The sequence below is a fragment of the Microcaecilia unicolor genome, chromosome 1, assembly GCF_901765095.1.
Source record: "Microcaecilia unicolor chromosome 1, aMicUni1.1, whole genome shotgun sequence".
NCBI lineage: Eukaryota > Metazoa > Chordata > Amphibia > Gymnophiona > Siphonopidae > Microcaecilia > Microcaecilia unicolor.
This window is the reverse complement of record NC_044031.1, coordinates 252,702,458-252,730,247: the sequence shown is the minus strand read 5'-3', so window position 1 is coordinate 252,730,247 and position 27,790 is coordinate 252,702,458. Positions and strand designations below refer to the sequence as shown.

At 44.4% G+C, this 27,790-nt stretch overlaps 1 protein-coding gene across 1 annotated transcript in view; it reads right to left on the bottom strand.

Annotated features, from left to right (window-relative positions):
• The window catches only part of ITPRID1 (ITPR interacting domain containing 1), a 249,370-nt gene that overhangs the window by 144,697 nt on the left and 76,883 nt on the right, over positions 1–27,790 (bottom strand). The window contains exons 3-4 of the mRNA XM_030205640.1: positions 27,725–27,764; positions 6,902–6,988 (exon numbers count right to left, since the gene is read on the bottom strand). Coding sequence (XP_030061500.1) covers positions 6,902–6,988; positions 27,725–27,764 — 127 coding nt within the window. The remainder of the gene's footprint in view (positions 1–6,901; positions 6,989–27,724; positions 27,765–27,790) is intronic.

The following is a 27,790-nucleotide window of genomic DNA, read 5'->3' as shown; positions in this document are numbered from 1 at the left end:
CTACTATATCTTTTTTGAGATACGGAGACCAGTACTGAACACAATACTCCAGGTGCGGTCGCACCATGGAGCGATACAACGGCATTATAACATCCGCACACCTGGACTCCATACCCTTCTTAATAACACCCAACATTCTATTCGCTTTCCTAGCCGCAGCAGCACACTGAGCAGAAGGTTTCAGCGTATCATCGACGACGACACCCAGATCCCTTTCTTGATCCGTAACTCCTAACGCGGAACCTTGCAAGACGTAGCTATAATTCGGGTTCCTCTTACCCACATGCATCACTTTGCACTTGTCAACATTGAACTTCATCTGCCACTTGCACGCCCATTCTCCCAGTCTCGCAAGGTCCTCCTGTAATCGTTCACATTCCTCCTGCGACTTGACGACCCTGAATAATTTTGTGTCATCGGCGAATTTAATTACCTCACTAGTTATTCCCATCTCTAGGTCATTTATAAATACATTAAAAAGCAACGGACCCAGCACAGACCCCTGCGGGACCCCACTAACTACCCTCCTCCACTGAGAATACTGGCCACGCAATCCTACTCTCTGCTTCCTATCTTTCAACCAGTTCTTAATCCATAATAATACCCTACCTCCGATTCCATGACTCTGCAATTTCTTCAGGAGTCTTTCGTGCGGCACTTTGTCAAACGCCTTCTGAAAATCCAGATATACAATATCAACCGGCTCCCCATTGTCCACATGTTTGCTTACCCCCTCAAAAAATGCATTAGATTGGTGAGGCAAGACTTCCCTTCACTAAATCCGTGCTGACTTTGTCTCATCAGTCCATGTTTTTGTATATGCTCTGCAATTTTATTCTTAATAATAGCCTCCACCATCTTGCCCGGCACCGACGTCAGACTCACCGGTCTATAATTTCCCGGATCTCCTCTGGAACCTTTCTTAAAAATCGGAGTAACATTGGCTACCCTCCAGTCTTCCGGTATTACACTCGATTTTAGGGACAGATTGCATATTTCTAACAGTAGCTCCGCAAGTTCATTTTTTAGTTCTATTAATACTCTGGGATGAATACCATCAGGTCCCGGTGATTTACTACTCTTCAGCTTGCTGAACTGACCCATTACATCCTCCAAGGTTACAGAGAATTTGTTTAGTTTCTCCGACTCCCCCGCTTCAAATATTCTTTCCGGCACCGGTGTCCCCCCCAAATCCTCCTCGGTGAAGACCGAAGCAAGAATTCATTTAATTTCTCCGCTACGGCTTTGTCCTCCTTGATCGCCCCTTTAACACCATTTTCGTCCAGCGGCCCAACCGACTCTTTGGCCGGTTTCCTGCTTTTAATGTATCTAAAAAAGTTTTTACTATAGTCATGCTGTGTTGGTAGGTGAAGAGGGTTACGTGGGGTTGTTGGGGTAGGCCTTTTTGAAGAGGTTGGTTTTTAGTGATTTCCTGAAGTTCAAGTGGTTGTGGATTGTTTTCACAGCTTTTGGGAGTCCATTCCATAGTTATGCGCTTATGTAAGAGAAGCTGCTGCACAAATTAGCTAACTAAATTTAGCACGAATTAGCTAACTTTGAGCCTCTTTTAACAAACTGTGCTAGTGATTCCCACATGGCAATGCTGATGAAGCCCATTCAAAGAGTCCCACAATCAAACAATAGCAAGTAACTATTATAAACAGACAAAATTTTGTATAACCGACCACACAAACTATATTCAGAAAGTGAACAATCATAACATTCAGAAAAAAACTGAATTGCATATGAGCAGTGAAATTAGACTAACATAATGAGTTAGGAGTGTTGGAAGCTTTAGAAAGAAAGTTGTCAAACTTGGACCATTTTCTATTATATTTGCAGTTAGCTAGTAAAGGATTCAGATAAATATCTTCATATTTTCTAAACTGTAGGACAGTGTTCTACCATATGAAAACAGAAAGATGTTGAAAGATCATTTAAAATGCTATAGAAATTTTTAAAAATTTAACAAAGCAGCATCCTTATCTGAAAGGACATTAGAGAAAGACAACGCTTTCCAAATGATGAATTTGTACGATAGTGATTCATTAATTTGTTGAATACTCACAATCTTGGACCAACCATCTGTCCAAAATGAATAAATGTTATTGCAATCAAAAATCATGTATCTGAGAGTTCCTTTCACATTGTTGCAAAGACCAACAAAGATAATTTTGAGAGAGACCACATTTGAAGGATTAAAATATTTTAAAAAGAAAAAGTCACTTTTTGCAGCTCTCCAATCATCCCCTCTTCATGATGCCTACTCTTACTGCTTCCAATATTACTAGCAGAACCAACAAGCCAATCAGCTTCTTCATGGTGTTCCCAGCTTCACCCATCAATCGCATGCAGGAAGGGACCAGGACAGGAGTCACAGAGACTGGGGGTAGGAACCAGCCAATGGGAAGGCACTGGTGGCAGAGCCACTGGAAGCAGCTGTAGCCATAGGACGAGAAGGGGTAAGCCAGGGGAATGTTACAGTGCTGTGTAACTGAGATTTGTGTTTGAAGTTGGGGCATGATCTTCAAGGACACTGAGCTGACCTAGCGAAAAGCTGGGGAACTAGTAAGGGTCCTGAAGGAAAGGTGCTGAGAATGGGTAGGAATGAGAAAGTGTTCTTAAGGCTGATCAAAAAGCTGGCAGCAACTGTAAGAATTTTAGGGGCCCTTTTACTAAGCCACGTAGACACCTGCGCACACCCAACGTGCATCAATTTTGAGTTACCGCTCGGCTACCGCTTGGCCCTTGTGGTAATTTCATTTTTGACGTGCATCCGATACGTGTACCGGAAAATATTTTTATTTTCTGGTGCATGGGCAGTAATCGGGCGGTAATCGGCATTTTACACGCATAGACCATTACCGCCCAGTTACTGCGTGAGAACTTACTGCAAGGTCTCAGACCCAAATGAACGCGCATCAATTTTCAATTTGTTGCACGTCCATTTTGGCAAAAAGTTTTAAAAAGGCATTTTTTACAGGTGCGCTGAAAAATGATTCTGCGCGTGCCCAAAACATGCGTCTACAGTATCGCAGGCCATTTTTCAGCATGCCTTGGTAAAAGGGCCCCTTACATGGCACTGAGCAGTGCCATTTAAAGGGGACACTCACTGAGTGAGCACAAGTGAAAGCAGAACACTATTATGCGCAAAACTAACCAATTTGGTGAAATTTCTCCTCCACCCTACGGAATGTGTATGAGTAAATGTATGTGTCTGAGGTATGTGTGTTTCTGAAGAGTAACAGTCACATGTGTCTGCGTGTGTGTGTGCTTGTGCTCCTTTGTCTTTCTCTATCATTTAAAGAAAGTTTCTCTTTGAACATTGGAGTTGGAGAAATCCACAAATACAAATGTGCCTCATACACATTTTAAATGAAGAGAAGATTCCAGCCCAGAGAATGTACCTAGTTAACTATTTAATTACCTTGCCAACTTCCTCTGAAAACTGCCCTAAGTCTGCCTCTATTCTGGTCTTTATCCCTCCTGTTGTTTCTTCCCATTGTGAAGCCTTTTGACACTTGCATTTTTCTAGACTTAAAACCTCAGATGCTTTGTCTGTAAATCCTTCTCTGTGGCCTTTAGTCTTACTTTCTGGAGAGGTCTACCTTCCACTTCTCTGATTTGTGACAGAGGCAGTAGAGTGAAGGAGTGGCCTAGTGGTATGAGCACCAGTCTTGCAATCCAGAGGTAGCCAGTTCAAAGCCCACTGCTTCGCCTTGTGATTTTGGGCAAGTCACTTAACCCTCCATTGCCTCAGGTACAAACTTAAGATTGTGAGCCCTCCAGGGACAGGGAAATATCCAGTGTACCTGAATGTAACTCACCTTGAGCTACTACTGAAAAAGATGTGAGCAAAATCTAAATAAATGGAAGCTGAAAATGACTTGCCTAGATTCCCCAGTTCTCAGCCCCCTGCTTTAAATATTAGCCTGCTCCACTCAAAATATGTGCTTACAACACAGCCACACACAAAAACAGTGAAGGTGACTCAAAAGAATGTACAGACGATGCTTCCATCCAACTAGAAGTCTATGCTCAGAAGCGAGGGCTTCGGTTCTTCAGTGCTGAACAACATAGTCCCCATCTTTACTCACAGCCTGCTGCTCCTATCACACCCAGACATAGGCCCTGCAGTTTTTTCTTCAGGCCACTTCTGGAGAAGTGAAACGTGAGGGGAAAGGCCATGAACACAGATCTGGTGGTGGAAAGGGGGTAGGGTAGAGTGAAAATGATTCTGTAGAGTGGGAGGGTTGAGGAAAGAATTAAATGTGAGTTTGTGGCAGGAGAACCACAAACATATGTTTGCCTAGGGTCCAATATAGTGTTAATCTGACCCTGAATTCATAGTAGGCAATGAAAAATAAATATAAATAATGCCAAGTTAAAAATATTACGCTTTCAGGTTTGTATATACTAACACAATGCTGTTTTTGCTGACCTATCCCCATTCCTATGAATCCACGCTCTAACCTAGCCTCATCTTCAGCATTTAACTTGTTTTCTAGTCACCATGTTGTGACCATAGGCGTAGTTTGACTGTTTCATTTGGGGGGGCAAAAATGGGCGGAGCATATTAGCATATCATTTGCATATATACATATGCAAATGAATATGCTAATATGGAGGAAGGAAATGAAATTTACAGGCAAAATATCACAGATGCACATTTCAAAAAGCTGACACATTTCAATTAATAAATTATGAATAAAATAAACTTTTATTTACCTTTGTTGTCTGATCATGTAGTTTTTCTATTCGCTTTGATCCCAGTGTCTTCTGTTTTATGCAGTGTCTTCTTTCCAGTAGGCTTCCCTCTGCTCCCCACCCTCCCAGTCCCATCCATCTCTTGCTCCTTCCCTCTGCTCCCCCCCCCTCCCAGTCCCATCCATCTTCTGTTCCTTCCCTCTGCTCACCATCCCTCCGTCCCATCCATCTCTTGCTCCTTCCCTCTGCTGTGCCTGACCTCTCCAAATCCCATCCATCTCCTGGTCCATCCCTCTGCTCCCCACCCCTCGCAGTCCCATCCATCTCTTGCTCCTTCCCTCTGCTCCCCACCCCTCCCAGTCCCAACCATCTCTTGCTCCTTCCCGCTGCTCCCCACCCCTCCCAGTCCCATCCATCTCCTGCTCCTTCCCTCTGCTCACCTCCTTTCCCAGTCCAATCCAATTCCTGGTCCTTCCCTCTGCTCCCCACCCACCCCTCCCAGTCCCATCCATCTCTTGCTCCTTCCCTCTGCTCCCCACCCCTCCCAGTCCCATCCATCTTCTGTTCCTTCCCTCTGCTCACCATCCCTCCGTCCCATCCATCTCTTGCTCCTTCCCTCTGCTGTGCCTGACCTCTCCAAATCCCATCCATCTCCTGGTCCATCCCTCTGCTCCCCACCCCTCGCAGTCCCATCCATCTTCTGTTCCTTCCCTCTGCTCACCTCCTTTCCCAGTCCAATCCAATTCCTGGTCCTTCCCTCTGCTCCCCACCCACCCCTCCCAGTCCCATCCATCTCTTGCTCCTTCCCTCTGCTTCCCACCCCTCCCAGTCCCATCCATCTCCTGCTCCTTCCCTCTGCTCACCTCCTTTCCCAGTCCACTCCAATTCCTGGTCCTTCCCTCTGCTCCCCACCCACCCCTCCCAGTCCCATCCATCTCTTGCTCCTTCCCACCCCTCCCAGTCCCATCCATCTCCTGCTCCTTCCCACTGCTTCCCACCCTCCCAGTCCCATCCATCTCCTGCTCCTTCCCACCCTCCCAGTCCCATCCATCTCCTGCTCCTTCCCACTGCTTCCCACCCTCCCAGTCCCATCCATCTCTTGCTCCTTCCCTCTGCTCCCCACCCCTCCCCCCCGCGCGAGGTCCAAGATGGTGACTCCGTTTACCCCCTCTCTTCCTCCCTCCCTCCCTCCGGCGCAGGCAGCAGTCTTTTCCAGCGTTCCTGGCAGCTGTAGCGATATACACGCTGCCTTCGGTCTGCCCCGGAAGCCTTCTCTTCAAGTTCCTGTTCCCACCTATGCGGGAACAGGAACTTGAAGAGAAGGCTTCGGGGCAGAGCCAAAGGCAGCGTGTACAACGCTACCGCTGCCAGGAACGCTGGAAGACTGCTGCCTGCGCCGGAGGGAGGGAGGAAGAGAGAGGAGTAGACGGAGAGACGCTCCTCTCCGTCCGCTTGGCTTCCCTGCCCTCTCTGTCTGCGTCCCGCCCGAAAGGAAATGACGTCAGAGGAAGGCGGGACGCAGATAGAGAGGGCAGGGAAGCCAATCGGACGGAGAGGAGCGCGTGCCTGCATGTGTTTTTTTTTTTTTTTTTTTACTTTTTTTTTTTTTTTTAAACTAATGGCGCGGCAGCGCCTCGCGTCGTTTGGGGGGGCACTGCCCCCCCTCGCCCCCCCCCAGTCTACGCCTATGGTTGTGACTATACCACTCCCCTTCTTCTCAGCCTGCAACTTCAGGCTTTACCATATGCTTCTGTCCTCCGCTTCCACATTTCTTTCTGGCTTCTCGCCAGTTTATCTACACTGGCTCTTGCCTTATGCACCACTCCGTCCAATTTATCTCAGTCTCCCAGGGATTCCTTGTATCTCTGACTTTCTCAAATGTCAGTCTCTGTTCCTTTGCCTTCCATTACCTGTCATGTCACTTGAAGATTCAGCTGTCATCCTACTTCTGCTGTACTTCTCTCTTTTTTCTCTCCCACCACACTTAAGATTCCCTTTCATCTAAATCCTAGAGTGATGGCAAGTGTAAATAGTTGACGTATGTAACCAAACTCTATATGACATCAAATATTAAATGGTAAATATCACTGTGCAAACAAAACTAAACTTTAGTCTCTCACCTGTTTTTTTCTCAGTATGAACAAGAAAAAAACCCCATAAATATATACTGATAACTTATTTTGAAATCACCAACCTTTTAGGCCTGAAAGAAGGTGCAGAGGAGAAGTTTACACTGGTCCGTCTTGGCTTAGCAGGAATTTCAGACAATGAGTTCATGGATCTGGTTGAAGAAAAGAAAAAGATCCATGTGGCATGTTGATTTTTACAAATCTCTACATAGAAATCTCTACCAGAACATCAACAAGAGAAAAATCTTGCAAATTAGTTTGTAAGCAGTGAGCAAGATTATGGTGAAAACCTCCAAATCTCCATTTAATGCATTTTGTTTGTTCATGCAGTTCTCGTTTTTGCTGTGTATTTCTTTTTCTTAAGGAATTATATTTCTTAAACATACAGCATTTCAGAGAGCAGTATGGCAAATCTTAGGTGTGAGAATAGAGGTGTTAGGTAGTGTAGTGGTAAATGCTAATTATACAATAAAAGGGACAGAAGGTACTGTTTTCTGACAGATGGAAAATCAGCTGTTAAACCTTCAGGGAACACATCTCCCCTAGCCCCCTACTTACAACTGATATTATTTCTACTATGGAAGGTTATTTTGAAAAGAAATTGTACAAAAGAGAGCAAGGTTTCTCTGAAATGAGTGCTTACAGTACCTTACCATTTGTGGAAAACAAAAATGTTCCACAATTGATTTTTAACCCATTGCCTGTTGGACTGCAGTGAAGGTTATGCTGAACAAATATTTTTTGTGTGGATTAAGGTTGAGGTTCTCTGCTTGTCACAGAACATTTGTACATTGCTTAACATGTTTCATACTTGCTTAGCAAACAGTATTCTGCCACACGTAAAGAAAAAGAGAGAAACATCTTGTATGATATACAGTATATACATAGCACACACTAAGGGGATCTTTTACTATGTTCAAGTGTACAGCGCTGCATACGTCTAGTAGCACTATAGAAATGATAAATAGTAGTAGTAGTAAGGTGCACTAGCGTTTGTAGCTCATGCTAAAAATCAGCTGGTGCTAAATGCTGAGATGCACATTATATTCCGATGGGCATCTCAGCATTTAGCACCAGCTGATTTTTAGCATGCACTAAAAAAGCTAGTACACCTTAGTAAAAAGACCCCTGTAGTATGAATAGGGAACACTATTAATGACTGCCATAACACAGACATGTAAAGTATGGATAGCTTCCTAAAAGAAAAGTCCATAAGCCATTATTAAAATGGACTTGGGGGAAAATCCACTGCTTATTTCTAGGATAGTGAAACTGTCAAAACTCTTGTGCCAAACTCTACTGAATCGTCTACACAACAAATACCAAACAATAGTAGAGATCTCTACTATTGTTTGGTATTTCTAGGATAAGCAGCATAAAATGTATTGACTTTTTTGGGATCTTGCCAGGTACTTGTAACCTGGATTGGCCACTGTGGGAAACAGGATGCTGGGCTTGATGGACATTCGGTCTGTCCCAGTATGGAAATACTTGTGTTCTTGTGTTCTTAAATGGCCTGGAGAGGCGCCTTGCCATTTTGGGGGGGGGGGGGGGGGGTAAGGATATAGAACTAGAGGGGAAGTTGGGGATAAAAAAAATAAAAAGTATGATGACACAATGTAATATCTCGCTATTACTGTATTTGCGTTTTTTGTATTATCTGTTAAATTGGAATTGTATGTATTCAGACTGTCTAATATGGTTATCTGAATTGGACATCAATAAAAAACGTTGAAAGATAAATCACTTGTCCGTGGATAACCACAAATAGTTAGTGGCACTTAACTGGTCAGTGCTGCTGAATATCCATGGTTAGCACGTGAGCTGAAACCAGCTAACCTGTGGGTGTTCCAGGGGTGGAGTTGGCACTTTTGTGGTTAAGTGCCGATACTCAGCCCTTAAGGGGGGATTCTATATATGGCACCTAAAAACTCCATGTGGAAAACATTTATGTCTAAGCAGTACATTTTTTCTAGTGGAAAAGGTGCCGGTACTCAAATGCCAGGTCACCCTTCAGGGGTGGTATGATCACTGAGGGACCCACCCCACAATAGCCAGGCTCCCTGCAACCAGTCACAGAATCTATGATAAGGCAGAATTAGTGTGTAGAGCCTGAGCTCTTTCATTAAAACTTGGGGACCATAGGTCAATTTTAGCAGACAATGAAAAAGGTGCCGGTACTCAGTACCCCAAAAGCCCTACGTCTAAGCGTATTCTATAAGCAGCACCTAGATTTAGACACAGGACATAGAATATGCTTAGTTGACACCGTAGTGCCTAAATCTATGTACCTCCATTTACACAAAAGAAAACATGGCGTAAATCCTGTTGCGTTGATTTAGGCACAGAGAGCCATACTCTATAACAGTGTGCATACATTTTGGAACACCCATGGATCGCCCATTTCCCTACCCATAAACACGCCCCCTTTTGCCTGCGTGCATTAAAATTTAGACACTGTGCATTACAGAATACAGTTAGCGATTTGTGAACGTACTGTAAATATTAATTACTGTCAAATGGTTCTCATTATTGCTTGTTAATTGCTCTTAATGCTGATTGGCTTGTTAAATCAATTAAGGTATGCATGTTGTTATAGAATACGCTTGGATTTCAGCACGGAATAGTAGGCGTACTATATAGAATCCAGGAGTAACCGCATAAATTGGGCCACATAAAAAGCAGTCCTATCTTATGAGGTTAAGGGCTGAATATTGTACTTAACCTTATATGTTTTGGTGGCCAACAGATAACCAGATATTCAATCCCAGTGCTCAGACATGGCCCAGCATTGCATATCCGGGAATACAGCCACGGCGTTGAATATCTGGGAATACAGCCAGTAGCAGACATAAAAAAGCTGACCGCTGCCTGCTGAATATTGGCCAGAATATTAACTGACAGGATATATTGTTGAAATATTCTCCGTCATTTCAAATGACTGTGCAGTCATTTCTTATACTACTACTACTACTAACTAGCATTTCTAAAGCGCTAGAGGTCAATATTCAGATTAATTCTAACTTCAAATTATACATATATATCAGCAATATCCAAATCAGACATTTCAAATTATACCTGCTATTTTTGCTGCATAGGTTTAATAATGCTATGCCCAAATCCCACCCCCTTTTTTCCTAAGAAATTATGGTATTGATATTGAACTGGAGTTAACTGAGCCAGGAGGGTTAACTCCCACACTGATCAGGTTTCGACAATGATATTCAGCAGCACCTAACCAAATAGTGCTGCTGAATATCATGTGTGATCACGATGACCCTATGCAGTTACCCCCGGATTCTATATATGGCGCTGGAAAATCCAGGCGAAAAACGAAGCGTGTGCTATAACAATGCACATAACTTAATCAGTTAACTAGCTAATCAGTGCAATTAATTGGATGTTAACAAGCAATTATCATTTTACGTGGAGGGGCATAATCGAAAGGTCGTCCAAGTACGCATTAGGACGTCCTTACGAAAACGGCCAAAATCAGGCATGTATAATCGAAAAATAGTATGGGCGTTTTTCGATAATCGATTATCCCTGTAGCAAAACAACCAAATGAGGAGCGTATAAGCGTGACTAAATTGGCGCTCTAACACGTTCGATTATCGCAGGTGCAAACGACCAAATCAGAAAGTGTGTAAAAGAATGTACATAGGTGTACCGCAAATACAGTACATGCTGTTCTGGACATCCAGGTACGGGAAAATATGAGGAACGATTATACGCGTCAACTACAGAAAGATCATGCTGCTCCACCGATATATTCCTCATATGTGCCCTATCTGGATGTCCGGAACTGCATGCAGCTATATGCATATTGTGTATATGTGAAAAGGGTCGGGTGCTTCATACTCATCTATATAAGGCAAGATCCGCACACATAACACCCAGGCATGCACGTCAAAGACGTCTATGCTTACGACGGCGTCCACGTGCTGATAGGGCCATATATGGGATGGTCATCCATATATGGAGCTGTGCACGAAACGACGTTTGATATCTTAAAGATTCCTGAACAAGCCTGCCCACCAATCTCGAATATTTACTATTTACAACCATATAAAAAATCAAGTTCTGGTGGACAACTTGACTCAGAAGGGACTGAACCGATATTTGAGACTTTGAATCTCTCACAAATAATAGAAGGAGATAACGTGGGTTTGGAATCAGCAACTCTTATTGTTACATTTGTGCTACAGCCACATAGGGATTGGATATTGAAACAATTTTTCCGACATAGAAAAGAAACTTTTCTTAATTTCAATGTAAGAATATATCCAGATGTATCCAAAGTAACACAAAAGCGGCGTCAAAGTTTTCTTAAGTTGCGCCCGATTGTCTTTCAATTGGGGGGATTGTTTTGATTGAATTTTCCTTGCAAGTGTGTTATGAAACTGAAATCAGTGAAATATATTTTCTATGATCCATTACATTTAAACTCTTTCTTGGAATCTAAGAAGGTAGCCACCCCAATCCCAAATTCAGATATGGTTTTGACAATTACTCCTTAATTATATAAATATATCCTGTGAATCTCCTTTCAGGGCTCCGAATGAAAATGTAAACGCTTGTTTTTTCCTTAAATTGTGCCTTTTTTTTTCTCCCCCATAATTATGGACTAACATAAGATGATTATAAATTGTTTTCAGTCATATTAACATTTTTCTTGTTTTAATATTGGGAATTATATCTAAAAAATAACTATTGTATAATAAAAATAAAATACAAGTTTAATGCAGTCACTTGATTTAGTGCATTGAATTCAATGGGGATATCCTGAAAACCCCAACAGGCTGAGTGTGCCCCGAGGACTGGGTTGAAAACCTCTGACTTTCTGCCTAAAACATAGACACCAGTAAGGGCTCATGCACTAAGTTTTAATAATTTAGGGGTCTTTTTAAGTAGAGAGGTGTGGTAGCCGTGTGAGTCCACTCTTAAAGGTTATCAATAGAAATCAAACAAAATAAAACATGGAAAAGAAAATAAGATGATACCTTTTTTATTGGACATAACTTAATACATTTCTTGATTAGCTTTCGAACCTTTTTATGACTGAGCTGGAAGAGACATTTCTGAATACATACAGTACCAGACCAAACCTCTAAAATACTACCGGTACATCGATGACATTTTTATGATTTGGACGGAGGGGGAAGAAACTCTGAAACAATTTTACTATTCCTTTAATACATACCATCCTACAATCAGATTCAAAATTGACTACTCCCCAGAAAAAGTCAATTTTTTGGACACCACTGTCTCAATCAGTGATGGCTGTATACAAACATCTATATACAAGAAACCCACAGACAGATGCAGCTACCTCCACAACTCCAGCTTCCATCCTTCACATACAAAAAGATCCATTATTTACAGCCAAGCCACAACATACCACCGTATCTGCTCTGACCCAGGGGATAGAGACAGACACCTTGAAATCCTGACCACATCCTTCAAACAGAAAGGCTACAACCCCAAAGTAATCTCCATTGCCTCCTCCCTCCAAACACCCAGGGAGAATCTGCTACAGTACAAAGAAAAGAAAGCCACAGACAGAATCCCCCTTGTAGTTACATATAACCCAGAGCTGGAGAAACTGAGGAAAATCATAAGAGACCTACAGCCCCTACTCCAGGAGGATGAATTACTGAAAGAGATATTCCCATCCCCACCAGTGCTGGCCTTCCGACAGCCACCCAACTTAAAACACAAGCTAATCAGAAGTAAACTCCCAACACAGACTGAAAAAGAAAAGGGCACGTTTCCCTGTAACAGATCCAGCTGCAAGCTATGCCAAAACATTTCACAGGACCCCACAGTCATTCACAAAGGAAAAACATTCAACATAAAGGAATCTTTCACATGCTCATCTTCCAATGTAGTATATATCATTCAGTGTAAAAAATGTAACGAAGGATGGAGAAACAGGCCAGATGCTTAAGACAAGATTCAATTTACATAGACACAACATGAAGAAAGCTGGTGCCAGTCAGATTCCCACCCCTGTGGGCGAACACTTTACAGGACCAGGACACTGCACCAGTGATTTCACAGTAAGAATCCTGAAAGGTAACTTTAAAACAATACAGGAACGTAAGACCTTTGAAGTCAGAATGATTGAATATTTTGACACCCAACAGACAGGACTTAACAAGGATATGGGTTTTCTAGCCCATTATAAACCATAAAGTTGAATTTCTCTGTTTATCACTCTCCTCTCAACTACCCGCACCCATCCCGTTAGACTATCAATGAAATGAAATGCTTTAATGTACCCATACATACCTCCTACCCACCCCCACCTTGCTAGACTGCCATTGAAATGCTTTGAAGCTTCACTTATATATACTATCAACTAACACATTTGCTTATTTCCGATCTGACGAAGAAGGGCAACCTTAGAAAGCTAATCAAGAAATATATTAAGTTATGTCCAATAAAAAAGGGGTCTTTTTACAAAGCCACGGTAAAAAGTGGCCTGCAGTAGTGTAGGCATGTATTTTTGACATGCGCTGGGCCACGTTTTACTGTGGCTGGGAAAAAAGCCATTTTTTAATGGGCGTGCACAAAAATTAAAACTAGTGTGTGCCTATTTATGACCTGAGCCCATACCGCCAACCATTGACCTAGCGGTAAGGGATTCGGTGCACGCCAATCTCGGAATTACCACCTGGCGCACGCACTTCCCGGCGGTAGTGCTGATTAGGCCTCCCACGGCTTTGTAAAATGGCACCTGATTTATTTGGATTTTTTGCTCACACCTTTTTTCAGTAGTAGCTCAAGGTGAGTTACATTCAGGTACACTGGGTATTTCACTGTCTGTTACGCTCTGCTACACTTCTCCAGGATGGGTTGGTTTCTGTTTCCTAACCTAGCAGCCGTCATCCGGGTTGGATCATGGACAGCAGCCATCTTGGCTAGCTCAGGAGGGGGCAGCCATCTTGGAGTAACGAGGTCAGGAAGGAAGCCCACATTTGGATATAGGCACCTCTGCTGATGGGGGCAGCTATCTTGGAACAGCTGCTCATGGTTGAGCCTAATTCCTGCTCTATTTAAAGCCCTGTTTCCAGTCCTTCCATGCTTCGGCTTCTATTCACTTAGAGGTTGTGGTCTTCATCTGTTCCAGTGTTTTCCTGTGTTCCTGACCTTGGATTGTTTACTGACCACGCGTTGTGTTGCTGCCTGCCCAGACTTTTGGATTGCTCTCTGTTTTGCTGCTTCACTGACTCTTTGCTCCTGGACTGTGTCTGCCTGCCTGCCAGCCTGGTCAGCGGTTGTGCAACTCCGCCGGTTCCAAAAGTCCTGGTGGCCGCCTGCACTTGGGGGCTCAACTCCCAGGGAACGGTGGTCGCTCCCCAGGTGAAGCTAGGGGTTGTCTGGCTGCCTGATCGAGTGCGGTGCCACTTCATCTTCGCCGTGCTCAGTCGGAGCACAAGGGCTCACATTCACCAGGTCATAACAGTAAGCCGAAGCCATGAGCTCGCCAGACAGGTCTGAGCTGTCTCACCTGGCTCAGGTTCTCCACAAGCAGCAGGAGCAGCTAACCCACCTGTCCAGTACCTTGCAGGAGGTCTGCAGTCAGCTACCAGGGCTCCAGCGGCAAGCGGCCGTGGTTCCTCCAGTCCCGAGAGCAGAGACTTCTGCCGCACGTCTGCGACTTCCAGAGCCACCTCGCTTTGACGGTACTCCCGCAGCTTGCCGGGGGTTCCTGAACCAGTGTCAGATCCTGTTTGAGCTGCAACAGGAGGCTTTCCCATCTGACAAAATAAAGGTGACCTACATCATCTCCCTGCTTTCCGGTGCCACGCTGGCTTGGGCGTCCCCGCTATGGGAACAGCGGAGTCTGGTTCTGGCAAACCTGGAGGAGTTCTTGTGGCAGTTCCGGATGGTATTCGACGTTCCTGGCCGACCTTCTTCTGCCTCTGGGGAGCTGCTGCGGATCCAGCAGGGCTCCGGGTTGGTCGGGGCGTATGCTGTCCGGTTCCGTACCTTGGCTGCGGAACTCAGGTGGAACCAGGAGGCCTTAACGGCCATTTTTTGGCAGTGGCTGGACGGCCAGATAAAAGATGAATTGGCCAGCCGAGAGATTCCCGCTACTTTGGATGCCCTTATTGCACTCTGCACTAGAATCGATATCCGGTTCCATGAGCGAGCCCAGGAGAGGGTCAAGCAGCCGGCAGCACAGGGATCCAGAGGCCTTCCCCGTCGCCCCAATACGCCCCGGTCCTTCGAAGAGGATTCGGAAGGAACCAAGGAGGAACCCATGGTATTGGGGCGGCATCGCCTGTCCAAGAAGGAGAGGGCCCATTGTCTCCAGAACCGGTTATGCCTATACTGTGGGCAGGCAGGACACTTCACGGGCTCCTGTCCAAACAAGCCTGGGAGATCGGGAAACGCTCCGGCCCGAGCCCTATGAAGGGGGTGGCTCTGGGCCGGTTGTCTGCCCTTCTGGACAACTTGCTCTCTGTTCCCATACTGCTCCAAGGAGAGGGTTTCCAGGCTCATACTAGGGCCTTGCTAGACTCCGGGGCCGGAGGGAACTTCATTGATGCCGAATTCCTGTCGCAGCTAGGTGGCTCCACGGTGCCCTGTCAACCGGAGCTTAGGGTCACCTCCATCCAGGGGGATAGTCTTCCTCGAAACATCACCCGGATCACCTCGTCCCTGGGTCTACAGGTGGGGGCGTTACATCAGGAGAAGATCCAGTTCCTGGTTCTTGCCCGAGCCATTCACCCGGTGATCCTTGGACTGCCTTGGCTCCGACTACACACTCCTGTTATCGACTGGGCCACCGGGGAGATCGGGAAATGGGGTTCCCGATGTGTCGAGCACTGTCTCCAGCAGTTCAAGCCACCTTTGCCACTCTGCTCAGCTAAGCTGCAGACCCCACAGGAAGGTTCGCCCATGCTGCCGGAGAACTACCAGGAATTCTGTGACATGTTCAGTGCTCGGGCAACTGACACGCTGCCTCCCCATCGGTCTTTTGACTGCGCCATAGACCTACTGCCCGGATCCAACCCACCTAGGGGGCGCCTTTACACCTTGTCCCGGGAGGAGTCCCGAGCCATGAGGGAGTATATCCAGGACAATCTTCGCAAGGGGTTCATCCGAGCCTCCACTTCCCCTGCAGGGGCCGGATTTTTCTTCGTCTCGAAGAAGGATGGGTCACTTCGTCCCTGCATTGATTACCGAGGATTGAATAAAATTACCATTAAAAACCGGTACCCGCTTCCACTCATCCTGGAGCTGTTTGACCGTCTTCAAGGGGCCAAGATCTTCACCAAGCTGGACCTGCATGGGGCCTACAATCTTGTATGGATCCGGGAGGGAGATGAGTGGAAGACGGCTTTCAACACCCATGAAGGACACTTTGAATATCGGGTGATGCCGTTTGGTCTCTGCAATGCCCCTGCAGTATTTCAGAACTTTGTGAATTACATTTTCCAGGACTTGCTCTACTCCTCAGTGATCGTCTATCTGGACGACATCCTGATTTTTTCCGCTTCATTGTCACAACATGTTACTCACGTCCGCACCGTGCTCCAGTGCCTCCGGGAACATCGGCTGTATGCCAAGTTGGAGAAATGTTCATTCCACCAACAGAGTTTGCCTTTCCTGGGATTTATCATTTCCTCCACCGGGTTACAGATGGATCCCGGTAAATTGACAGCGATCCGAGACTGGCCGGTGCCTCAAGGTCTGCGGGCTTTGCAGAGGTTCCTGGGGTTTGCGAACTACTACCGGCAGTTCATCCAGGATTACTCTCTCATCATGGCTCGTCTGACGGCCCTCACGAGGAAGGGGGCCGATGCAAAGAATTGGACGCCGGAGGCTTTCTCTGCATTCTCCACATTGAAGAAGGCCTTCCTCTCTGCCCCGGTACTCCGCAGTCCGGATCCTACTCAGCCTTTCCTGGTGGAAGTGGACGCCTCGTCCCTGGGAGTAGGGGCTGTTCTCTCTCAGACATCGGCATCCAGGAAAAAACATCCCTGCTTCTTCTTCTCCCAGAAGTTCACCCCCGTGGAGCGAAACTACACGGTGGGGGATCGGGAGCTTCTGGCGCTCAAACTAGCTTTTGAGGAATGGCGATACTTACTAGAGGGAGCAGCACATCCAGTAACTGTAATAACCGACCACAAGAACCTGCTCTATTTGCAAAATGCTATCAGACTGAATCCTTGCCAAGCCCGGTGGTCTCTGTTCTTTGCCCGGTTTGACTTCCGTCTGATCTTCAGACCGGGGGAAAAGAATGTCCAGGCGGATGCCCTGTTCCGCAGCTTCGAGGCTCCCGAGGACCAGGAGGAGCCCTACCCAATGTTGAATCCGGCATGCATTCCCTCCATGCCCGAGGCCAGTGCCACCTGCCAGAAGGCCGTTCCTGTGAGGCTTCGTAGGAAGGTGCTGCACTGGGGGTACGCTTCCGAATTTGCTGGATACTTCGGGTTCCACAAGACCCTACATCTGATCTCTCAATCGTATTGGTGGCCCCGGATGGCGCAGGATGTTCTACAATACGTATCTACCTATCCAGTGTGCACCCAAACTAAATCTTCACATAAAAAGCAGTGGGGGCTGATGCAGTCCATGCCGGTACCACAGCAGCCATGGGAGGACCTGTCCATGGATTTTATCACTGACCTGCCACCCTAGCAGGGCAACATGGTCATTTGGGTGGTGATCGACCGGTTCTCCAAGATAGTGGGGATGGGACGACTTTCCTATGAAGAGAGGCTGAGAAGGCTAGGGCTTTTCAGCTTGGAGAAGAGACGGCTGAGGGGATTTATGATAGAAGTGTATAAAATAATGAGTGGAATGGATCGGGTGGATATGAAGCGACTGTTCATGCTATCCAAAAATACTAGGACTAGAGGGCATGAGTTGAAGCTACAGTGTGGTAAATTTAAAACGAATCGGAGAAAATTTTTCTTCACCCAACGTGTAATTAGACTCTGGAATTCATTGCCGGAGAACGTGGTACGGGCAGTTAGCTTGACGGAGTTTAAAAAGGGGTTAGATAGATTCCTAAAGGACAAGTCCATAGACCGCTATTAAATGGACTTGGAAAAATTCCGCATTTTTAGGTATAACTTGTCTGGAATGTTTTTACGCTTGGGGAGCGTGCCAGGTGCCCTTGACCTGGATTGGCCACTGTCGGTGACAGGATGCTGGGCTAGATGGACCTTTGGTCTTTCCCAGTATGGCACTACTTATGTACTTATGTACTTATAAGATGGCCCACTTCATTCCCATGAAGGCTTTACCCACTGCCGCTACCCTGGCCGCAAACTTCATCACACACATCTTCCGGCTCCATGGACTGCCTCAGAGGATCATTAGTGACCAAGGCTCGCAGTTTACCTCGCGCTTCTGGAAAGCTTTGTGTTCAGCTTTTGGGGTTACCACTTTATTCTCGTCTGCATATCACCCCCAGACCAATGGTATGGTGGAGCGGGTCAACCAGACGGTGAAGGCGTTCCTTCGGGCATACTCTAACCAGCGCCAGGATGACTGATCTACGCTGCTACCCTGGGCTGAGTTTGCCTATAATAACAGTCTGCATTCGGCCTCCCGGACGACACCTTTCAGCACCATCTATGGATGCCACCCGCGTCTACCTCCTCCAATTGCCCCCGCAGAAGTTCCACCTCAGGTGCAGTCCACCGTCTGTTCCTTTCAGGAAGCTTGGAGGAAGGTCCAGGAACAGTTACGACGAGCCGCGGTCAAGGCCAAGGAGACCTATGACCGTAGAAGACAAGCGGCTCCCATATTCCTGCCGGGAGAAAAGGTTTGGTTGAGCACCCGATACCTGAAACTGCGGCTCCCATCTCTGAAGTTTGCTCCCCGGTTCATTGGACCTTTGCCGTTTCTGTTTCCTAACCTAGCAGCCGTCATCCGGGTTGGATCATGGACAGCAGCCATCTTGGCTAGCTCAGGAGGGGGCAGCCATCTTGGAGTAACGAGGTCAGGAAGGAAGCCCATATTTGGATGTAGCCACCTCTGCTGATGGGGGCAGCCATCTTGGAACAGCTGCTCATGGTTGAGCCTAATTCCTGCTCTATTTAAAGCCCTGTTTCCAGTCCTTCCATGCTTCGGCTTCTATTCGCTTAGAGGTTGTGGTCTTCATCTGTTCCAGTGTTTTCCTGTGTTCCTGACCTTGGATTGTTTACTGACCACGTGTTGTGTTGCTGCCTGCCCAGACTTTTGGATTGCTCTCTGTTTTGCTGCTTCACTGACTCTTTGCTCCTGGACTGTGTCTGCCTGCCTGCCAGCCTGGTCAGCGGTTGTGCAACCCCGCCGGTTCCAGAAGTCCTGGTGGCCGCCTGCACCTGGGGGCTCAACTCCCAGGGAACGGTGGTCGCTCCCCAGGTGAAGCTAGGGGTTGTCTGGCTGCCTGATTGAGTGCGGTGCCACTTCATCTTCGCTGTGCTCAGTCGGGGCACAAGGGCTCATATTCACCAGGTCATAACACTGTCCCTGGAGGGCTCACAATCTAACCCCCTCCCCCCATTTACTAAACCGTTTGCTAATGCCACACAGCAGCTGCAAGCGTAGCTTAGTAAACAAGGGGTTTGTTTGTACCTGAGACAACGGAGGGTTAAGTGACTTGCCTGAGATCACAAGGAGCAGCAGTGGGATTTGAACCAGGCACTGCTGGATGTCAAAATCTGTGCTCTAACCACTAGACCACTTCTCCACAACACTAGTGCATGGCCATTGATTCAGATGATGGAAAATCGGCCATTTTTCAGCTGCCTTAGCACACGGGAAAGGCCCACATAAGAGCACACTAAGACCACTTTCTACCACAGCGTAGTAAAAGGAGCTCTAAGCCTTCTAAAATCACTTCCTTTAGTTTTGAGAGAAGTACGAGAGCTGCTTAGTTGTTGATGTAGATGGTCAGATTGGAAGGTCATGTAGTTTTTAATCTACCATCATTTTCTGTGTTTCTGTTTACTGTTCCCTATCCCCCTTTGAAAGAGGAATGTGGATAAGATAATTGAATGTCATTTACTTATGATATATTTTTACTCATTTGTGTATACTGGCATTTAAATTGTTTGCTTATTGTTTTGTTCTATTGTATGATCTTGGCAGCTTTGAATTCTTTTTTGAAAAGGACTGGGAAATAAAAATGAAATTAAAAAAAATTATCTCCATGGTAGACAAGAAAGCACAATAAAATATTGGATATGTTCTTGCTACCTGAAGGCAGGCAAAAACAGATTGCATCAGCTGTAAAAAGGATTACCTGAGAGGCATATTCTTTTGGTGAACATGGAGCATTTTAAACCTCTGATTGCAGTAGGTGAAAGAAAGAGAGAGAGAGAGAGATCAAGAACAGCAAGGCAAAACAAGACAGAAAAGCCACTTTTTAATGGCAGAAGCAGAGGGCTGATTTTATAAGGTCATTTATGTGTATATGCTTGACCTCCAGTAAGCCTCCACTCACCGGCACTATACTTCCCCCATTGTTCAAGACTTTACATACAAATAGTGAACTCTTGAATTCTACTTGGTAAGCAACAGGAAGCCAATGGAGTTTGTACACAATTTATGTAGGTTCTGGAACACCCTGGGACCAGCCTTGCCACTGCATTCTGTGCTACTTGTAATGCACATAAAATACATATTGTCAGTCTAACAAATAAAGAGTTACAATAGTCAAAAGAAAGTGTAATTAAGCACTGAAGCACCATTCTGAGATTTCATCTATAAAATAGTCATGTAATCTTCTAATTAATCTTAGTTTAAAGAAATCAGTTTTAACTAATGCTTTAAGATGTGTTTGTAATGATAGTGATGAATCTAAGAGGACTCCCAAGTAGCACATTTCTTTCAAAATTAGGATACTACAGTTGTCTATTAATAGATTGTTGGAACAAACTACATTTTTTATGTAGTCAGAAATGAAACCAGGGTTTTATTTACATTGTTCCAGGTTAGGCATGTAACTGCAGGCTTATGCTAATATTCTATAACCAAAATTACACGCAAAACTGCCATCATAGAATTCCCACTTAGAGGTGAATTTTATATATGGTGCAGAAAAAAAGCACAATTCTATAAGCTGTGTGTACAGTTATGCGTTATGCCCAGCACTTATGCCCAGGAATCGCATCTAACTTTAGGCATGGCCATTTGCACCAACTGAAACGTGGTTCAAATGTGTGCGCCTAAATTAGTTAAGATTCCAACCTTATTCTATAACAATGTGGATAAATTCAAGGAACACTCCCGTTCTGCCCATGACCCTCCCATTTCTGCGTCCTTGTTTTACTCATGTGTAAAATTTAAGAGTGGATCCCGTGCCTAAATTTACAAGGGTAAATTCCAATTAAATCTAATTAGTGCCAATAATTGTTGTTTATTGGCACTAATTAACTTGTTATTCAATTAAATTGTGCACACAAATTAGACACATGCCCAAATTTGTACCCACAATTTCTGGCAACTGTTTATAAAATTATGAGGTTAGTGCACATACTTTGGGTGCCTAACCTTAGGCAATCTTTTGAAAATAAACCCCAAAGTGACTTTTTAGTGTCTGCAACACATTTATTGCTCTCTTCTTGCCTTTGCCTTTTCCTGTTTCTGTGGTGAGAACTGAGTTTTTCCAAACTATAAGTTGATTTAAAACATAGATTCATTCCTCAAGGATGCAAAACACACTTGTAGGGCTGGTTGCTTTGTCAATAGAACATGAAATTGCACAAAACATTAACCTGAAAAAATTTATTTACACATTGGGTGCTATATAAGAGAAAAAGCCAAATGCTAAAGACAAGATATAATCTACATAGACATCGTATGAAACATGACAATGCCAACCAAGATGTCACCTCTGTGCGATGGCACTTTACAAAACCAGAACACTGCATCAATGATTTTATGGTGAGAATACTAAAAGGAAAATTTAAGACAATCCAGGAACATAAGACCTTTGAAGTCAAAATGATGAAATATTTTGAAACCCACCAGGTTTATAGTGGGTTTTCAATCCCACTATAAACCATAAAATTCTACTGCTTTGTCACCCTCTTATCACCCATTCATCTCTCCCTGTCTTTCACCCATACAGCTCTCCCTGTTTCTCACCTAACCCACCCCACCATCTTCCTGTGATACTGCCATTGGAATGCTTTTATGTTTCAATTATATATTTTGATATTTGTCAACATTTGCTTTTTTTCTGATCTGAGGAAGATGGGCTACCTTTGAAAGCTAATCAAAAAATGTATTAAGCTAGTCCAATAAAAAAGGTATTATCTTATTTTATTTTCTATGTTTTGTTTAGTTCCATAATGTGTGCAATTCACAGACTCCCTCATTCCCCCCCCCCCAAAAAAAAAACCCCCCACAACATAACCCCAAATTGTTTGGAACAATAAGGGCTGCAGCTTTATTAATAATTTCACATAAACCATATTCAAGAACTTTAACAATCGACACCCTGTCCAGTCATTTATATATGCAATTGTCAATTCTTCAACCACTTGACTAGGCGGTAATGCCCTAGTCCAAAACATTCAAAAGACAATGGCCAACTGGGACCCCTATGGTGACACCAAAGGCCTTTTCCTGACCAAATGCCTTTATAAATTATTCATATGGCAGAAACATTCTCAACCAGTGACGCAACAGAAGATGTATTATCCATCCAAAAATTATCACATAACTCTTTAGGCTGGATTTTTCAGAGCATCCCCAATTTCCACTACCCAGCTGCAACAAATACAAAACCCTCAACAAGAAAACCTCCCTCACACCACAAACGATGTCACAGCAATGCTGCCAAAACCCGCTGTCATGGGATTGGCTTCACAACAGCCAATTATTGGCCACCATCGTTAGAAATTTTAAAAAATGGGGGAGGGGAAGAGGGGGCTGTTCCTGCCCATGTTATTTCACCCCAGCTAAGTCTGGGGCTTTATTCTTATTACCTCATGTGTAACACAAACTTTTGCTGAGGTGCGTTTTAAATTTCTTTCATATTATACTTATTTACTTTCACTTATGTTGAATACTCTATATTATGTATTTAATAGGTATTATCTGTGGTTTATTATTTTATTGGTTTAAGTTTAAGGATCACATTGTCTTAGCATTCAAAGTGATGTAAACAAAGGGGAATTCTATAACTAGGCACATGCAGTTACACGCCATGCACGTGTAAGTACATAAGTAATGCCACACTGGGAAAAGACCAAGGGTCCATCGAGCCCAGCATCCTGTCCACGACAGTGGCCAATCCAGGCCAAGGGCACCTGGTGAGCTTCCCAAACGTACAAACATTCTATACATGTTATTCCTGGAATTGTGGATTTTTCCCAAGTCCATTTAGTAGTGGTTTATGGACTTGTCCTTTAGGAAACCGTCTAACCCCTTTTAAAACTCTGCCAAGCTAACCGCCTTCACCAAGTTCTCTGGCAACAAATTCCAGAGTTTAATTACACGTTGGGTGAAGAAAACCTTTCTCCAATTTGTTTTAAATTTACTACACTGTAGTTTCATCGCATGTCCCCTAGTCCTAGTATTTTTGGAAAGCGTGAACAGACGCTTCACATCCACCTGTTCCACTCCACTCATTATTTTATATACCTGTATCATGTCTCCCCTCAGCCGTCTCTTCTCCAAGCTGAAAAGCCCTAGCCTCCTTAGTCTTTCTTCATAGGGAAGTCGTCCCATCCCCGCTATCATTTTAGTCGCCCTTCGCTGCACCTTTTCCAATTCTACTATACCTTTCTTGAGATGCGGTGACCAGAATTGAACACAATACTCAAGGTGTGGTCGCACCATGGAGCGATACAACAGCATTATAAGTACACAGAAAAGTGGCACTTTGGTGTGTAAAGTACAGTACACACCATTTTATTAGGGTGTTTATAAGTGCTATATGACTGGATTCAGTAAATGATGCCCAGCAATATTCTATAAAGGGCGCTCCCTCCCTCCCTTCCAGTTTCAGGCTTCCTCACTCCAAATTGTAAAAATCATCTTCACACGAAAGCAGCATTAAAAGGCGTGCAGCCTCGGCCCTTCTCTCTGTGTTAGCTCTGGTCCCGTCCTCATTGCAGAAACAGGAAATGAGGGCGGGACCAGAGCTAACAGAGAGAGAAGGGCCAAGCGTGCACGCCTGGGGGCGGCGACCTGGGGAGGCGTGGCATTGCGGCGAGGGTGGCAGGGGCGGGGCCTCATGCTGGTGTCGTGTTGTTGGTCAGTGCTGCGGTTGACGTACCCGGAAGTACGTGATGTCGGTTCAGTAGGTGGAGCCTTACAGAGCGCAGGAATGCTTCAGCCATGGAGTCAGCATCAGAACGTTGGAGGTGTGTTTTATTAGATAGGATGTTTATCATTGGGAACCTTTTTCACTGGTTTGGATATCTGTGCTTTATCCTATGCAGATGATATTTTTCTGTTGATTCCAATATTAGAAAGCTTCGATGATAGGTACTTTCTATTTTAAAAATTATATTTCTAGGATAGATACTTGGGGTAGGAGAAATTTCTTAAAATTGAACAAACAGAAGACTAGATTGGAAAAAAGACGGCTGAGGGGAGATATGATAGAAGTCTATAAAATAGTGAGTGGAGTGGAACGGGTAGATGTGAACCCCTTGTTTACTCTTTCCAAAAATACTAGGACAAGGGGGCACACAATGAAGCTACAAAGTAGTAAATTTAAAACAAATTGGAAAAAATGTATTACACTGTTTTGGGATCTTACCAGGTACTTGTAACCTGGATTGGCCACTGTTGGAAACAGGATGCTGGGCTTGATAGGCCTTCGTTGTGTCCCAGTATGGCAATACTTATGTACTTATTACTTAGATTACTTTCGTTTCGGAATTAAGAAAATATTCCTACACATAAATTTACTCTTATTTCAGGCAAAACTTTGAATATTGAAAACAGATCATTTTGGACTCTAAAATGTACTTTTGAGTACCAAATAAATGAATTAATGAGGAAATTTTTGTTAAACTTCGACAACGAGCAGTTTGCTCTTTTATAATGGATCAAAACTTCAGAATCATAACTCAAGCTATCTTACTACCTCAATTAGACTATTGAAATTCACTTTATCAATATTTCTCATCTATCCTGCTTATTTTTGAAGGAGGGTGGCCATCTTCCGACACAAATCGTGAGATTGATGGCCATCTCCTAAAGCTGGCCAAAACGGTATAATCGAAAGCCGATTTTGGCCGGCTTCAACTGCTTTCCGTCGCAGGGCCGGCCAAAGTTCAAGGGGGCGTGTCAGCAGTGTACCGAAGGCGGGACGGGAGTATGGTTAAGAGATGGCTGGCCTCAGCCAATAATGGAAAAAAGAAGGCCGGCCCTGACGAGCATTTGGCCGGCTTTACTTTGGCCGGTTAAAAGCATTTGGCCGGCTTTATTTTGGCCATGATCCGCTGAAAATTCCCAGTTAGTGGCTAGCAGATAGCTGGTTATATCGTGCGATATAACCAGCTATCTGCCAATTTTCAGTGCATCGCTGGCTCAGTTTGGCAGCCATATTTGGCCACGTGAACACCAGGCATATCTTTGGCAGGTCCAAACTTAATCAGCCAGTGCTGAATATCAGCTTGGCCAGTTAAGTTTGAACCAGCCAAAAATAAACTGAATTCCAGTCACGAGCATTGAATATCCAGGCTCAGCGCCGACTACGGGAGATAGCTAGGCTAACTCCCGCTGTCTGAATATCGAACCCTATGTTGTTGAAGCTTCTTTAATTTGTAATTCGCCTTTAATTCTTAGGGAAGTTGGCAGAATGTAAGAAACAGAATAGAATAGAAAAGAACGCCCCATTTTCAGTTGTTTGTGGATACAATGAGAAGCTATCCTATAACTGGACCCATAAGTATATTTCCACACTGATCTGCCATTTTAGCCCCATTTCGGTACCTTTCATCCACTGGAACACATTTGCATACTGAAATTTGGGCATGGAATTAGCGGCTAACTTTGGGTGCCATTTATACAAGTCCCCAGATAACCCGTAACAGCAAGGGGGTGTACTCATAAGTGGAGCATGGGAGGGGCATGGCCATGTCTCTTACTTCTACACACAAATTATAGAATACTATAAGTTATACACCCATTTATACGTACCTTTGACCAAGTGTAAATGGTCTTACCTACATTTTGGTGTGCTAATGTGGGTTTCTACTAGTATTCTATAACAGAATCTTGGAGCCCAGTTGACATTTAAAAAATAAGTGCTCCCCATGCAGCATTGGGAGCACCTAAATGATGCCCCCTGTTATACAATTTTCCATTTAGGAGGTAATTCTATAAACTTGTGCCTAGATGTATACACCATGCATCATAGGCACCTGGCCATTACACATAATTGGGTACTAGGTATTATTCTATAAGGTAGCACCTAAGTGCTATAGAATGTAACTACAGGGGGTATATACATACACAGAGCATGGATGTGTCTTCAACTGATGCAAATAACTTATAGAATACTATCAGTTACACGTGTCACGTGGAGCATGTATGCATGCCAGTTTACACCTGTCATTTGACATGGCTCAAATAGTTGTACCTAAACTTAGGCACTCCCATGTTGACTTACACTAGTATTCTATAACAGCATCCTGGCACACAAATGCCATTATAGAACTGGCATCCAGCGCTCGGCATCTGCACACCTAAATGAATATGCCAATTTATAGAATTGCCTCCTTAATGTTTATAATTTTTGCTTAAACTTGTCCCACTGCATTTTGTTGAATATCTTGATAGGAGGCAAACGATGGGGCCCTTTTACCAAACAGCGGTAAAAGGGGCCCTGTGGTGCACAGGTTTACTGCTTGCTGAGGCCCCCTTTTACTGCCACTGGTGAAAAGCATTTTTTTTAAAAAGGAAATGTCTGTGAGGTAAGTTAAACACTTGCTGCCTTGCTGCCTGGCCATATCCTGGGGAAGCCCTTACCACCTTCTATTTAGGAGGCAGTAAGGACTCCCACGGTAGTAACTGCTAGGCACACCCCTGGTGCTAGAAAATACACAAATATTTTCTAGTGCCGGGAATGGCATGCAGTGGGAGTTAGAAGTACCGCCGCGCTCCCCTGGGAGTCTAGCGGTAGAGCCAAATTGCCGCATGGCAAGTCCGCAGTAGGCTTGCTGCGCTTTGGTAAAAGGGCCCCTAAATGAGAATGTCAATCAGTATCATATTATTCTTTTTATTATAAACATGGAGCTTTTTTTTTTAATTTATACTCATGCTCAGTGTTAATTTTTAAAAGTTAATTGTGTGGAAGAGGGGGATATGACTGAAGGTTCACCTAGGGCACCCAATTCCTTTAGACCAGCCCTGACTCCCCATTAAAGAAGGAATCAAAAGAAAGGGAGACAGCTAGAGGTTGGGTTTTATTTTCACACCTATAGAATCAATATCAAGGTCATAGCTTTTGAGATGAGGTAAGCCAACCCTGAGTATCTGAGTGGCAGCAGGCTCTTATCATCAGGAAAACAGCTGGAAGATTATATTTTTTCTGAAGACATTACATAATCTTGTATGCTTAGTTTATAAAAATGTTCGTCCATATTATCTCAGAACCCCATTACTTTAGCATGCCTCTATCTTTTAGTTGACCCAATATGATTTGCTTTGTTCTTACAGCAAAATCACATTTTGAATCAGATCAACATCTGTATGTACTCATTCATAAAATTTAATTACCTCCAGGTGGCCAACTGCACTAACTCTCCTATGTTATGAAGCTTCAGTTCCAGGATAGAGATTTAAGCCTAGGCCTGGATTTCTGACTACCCTACCCAACGCATTTTTATGGGACCTGCAGCACAAATTTTAATGGGCAAATTCTATGCTATTATTCATTGGTAAATACCGTGCCTCAAACTTACTTTATGTAGTCCTTTACAGTCATTATACTGGACAAGGAACCTGTAAACAAAAGAGAATACACTATA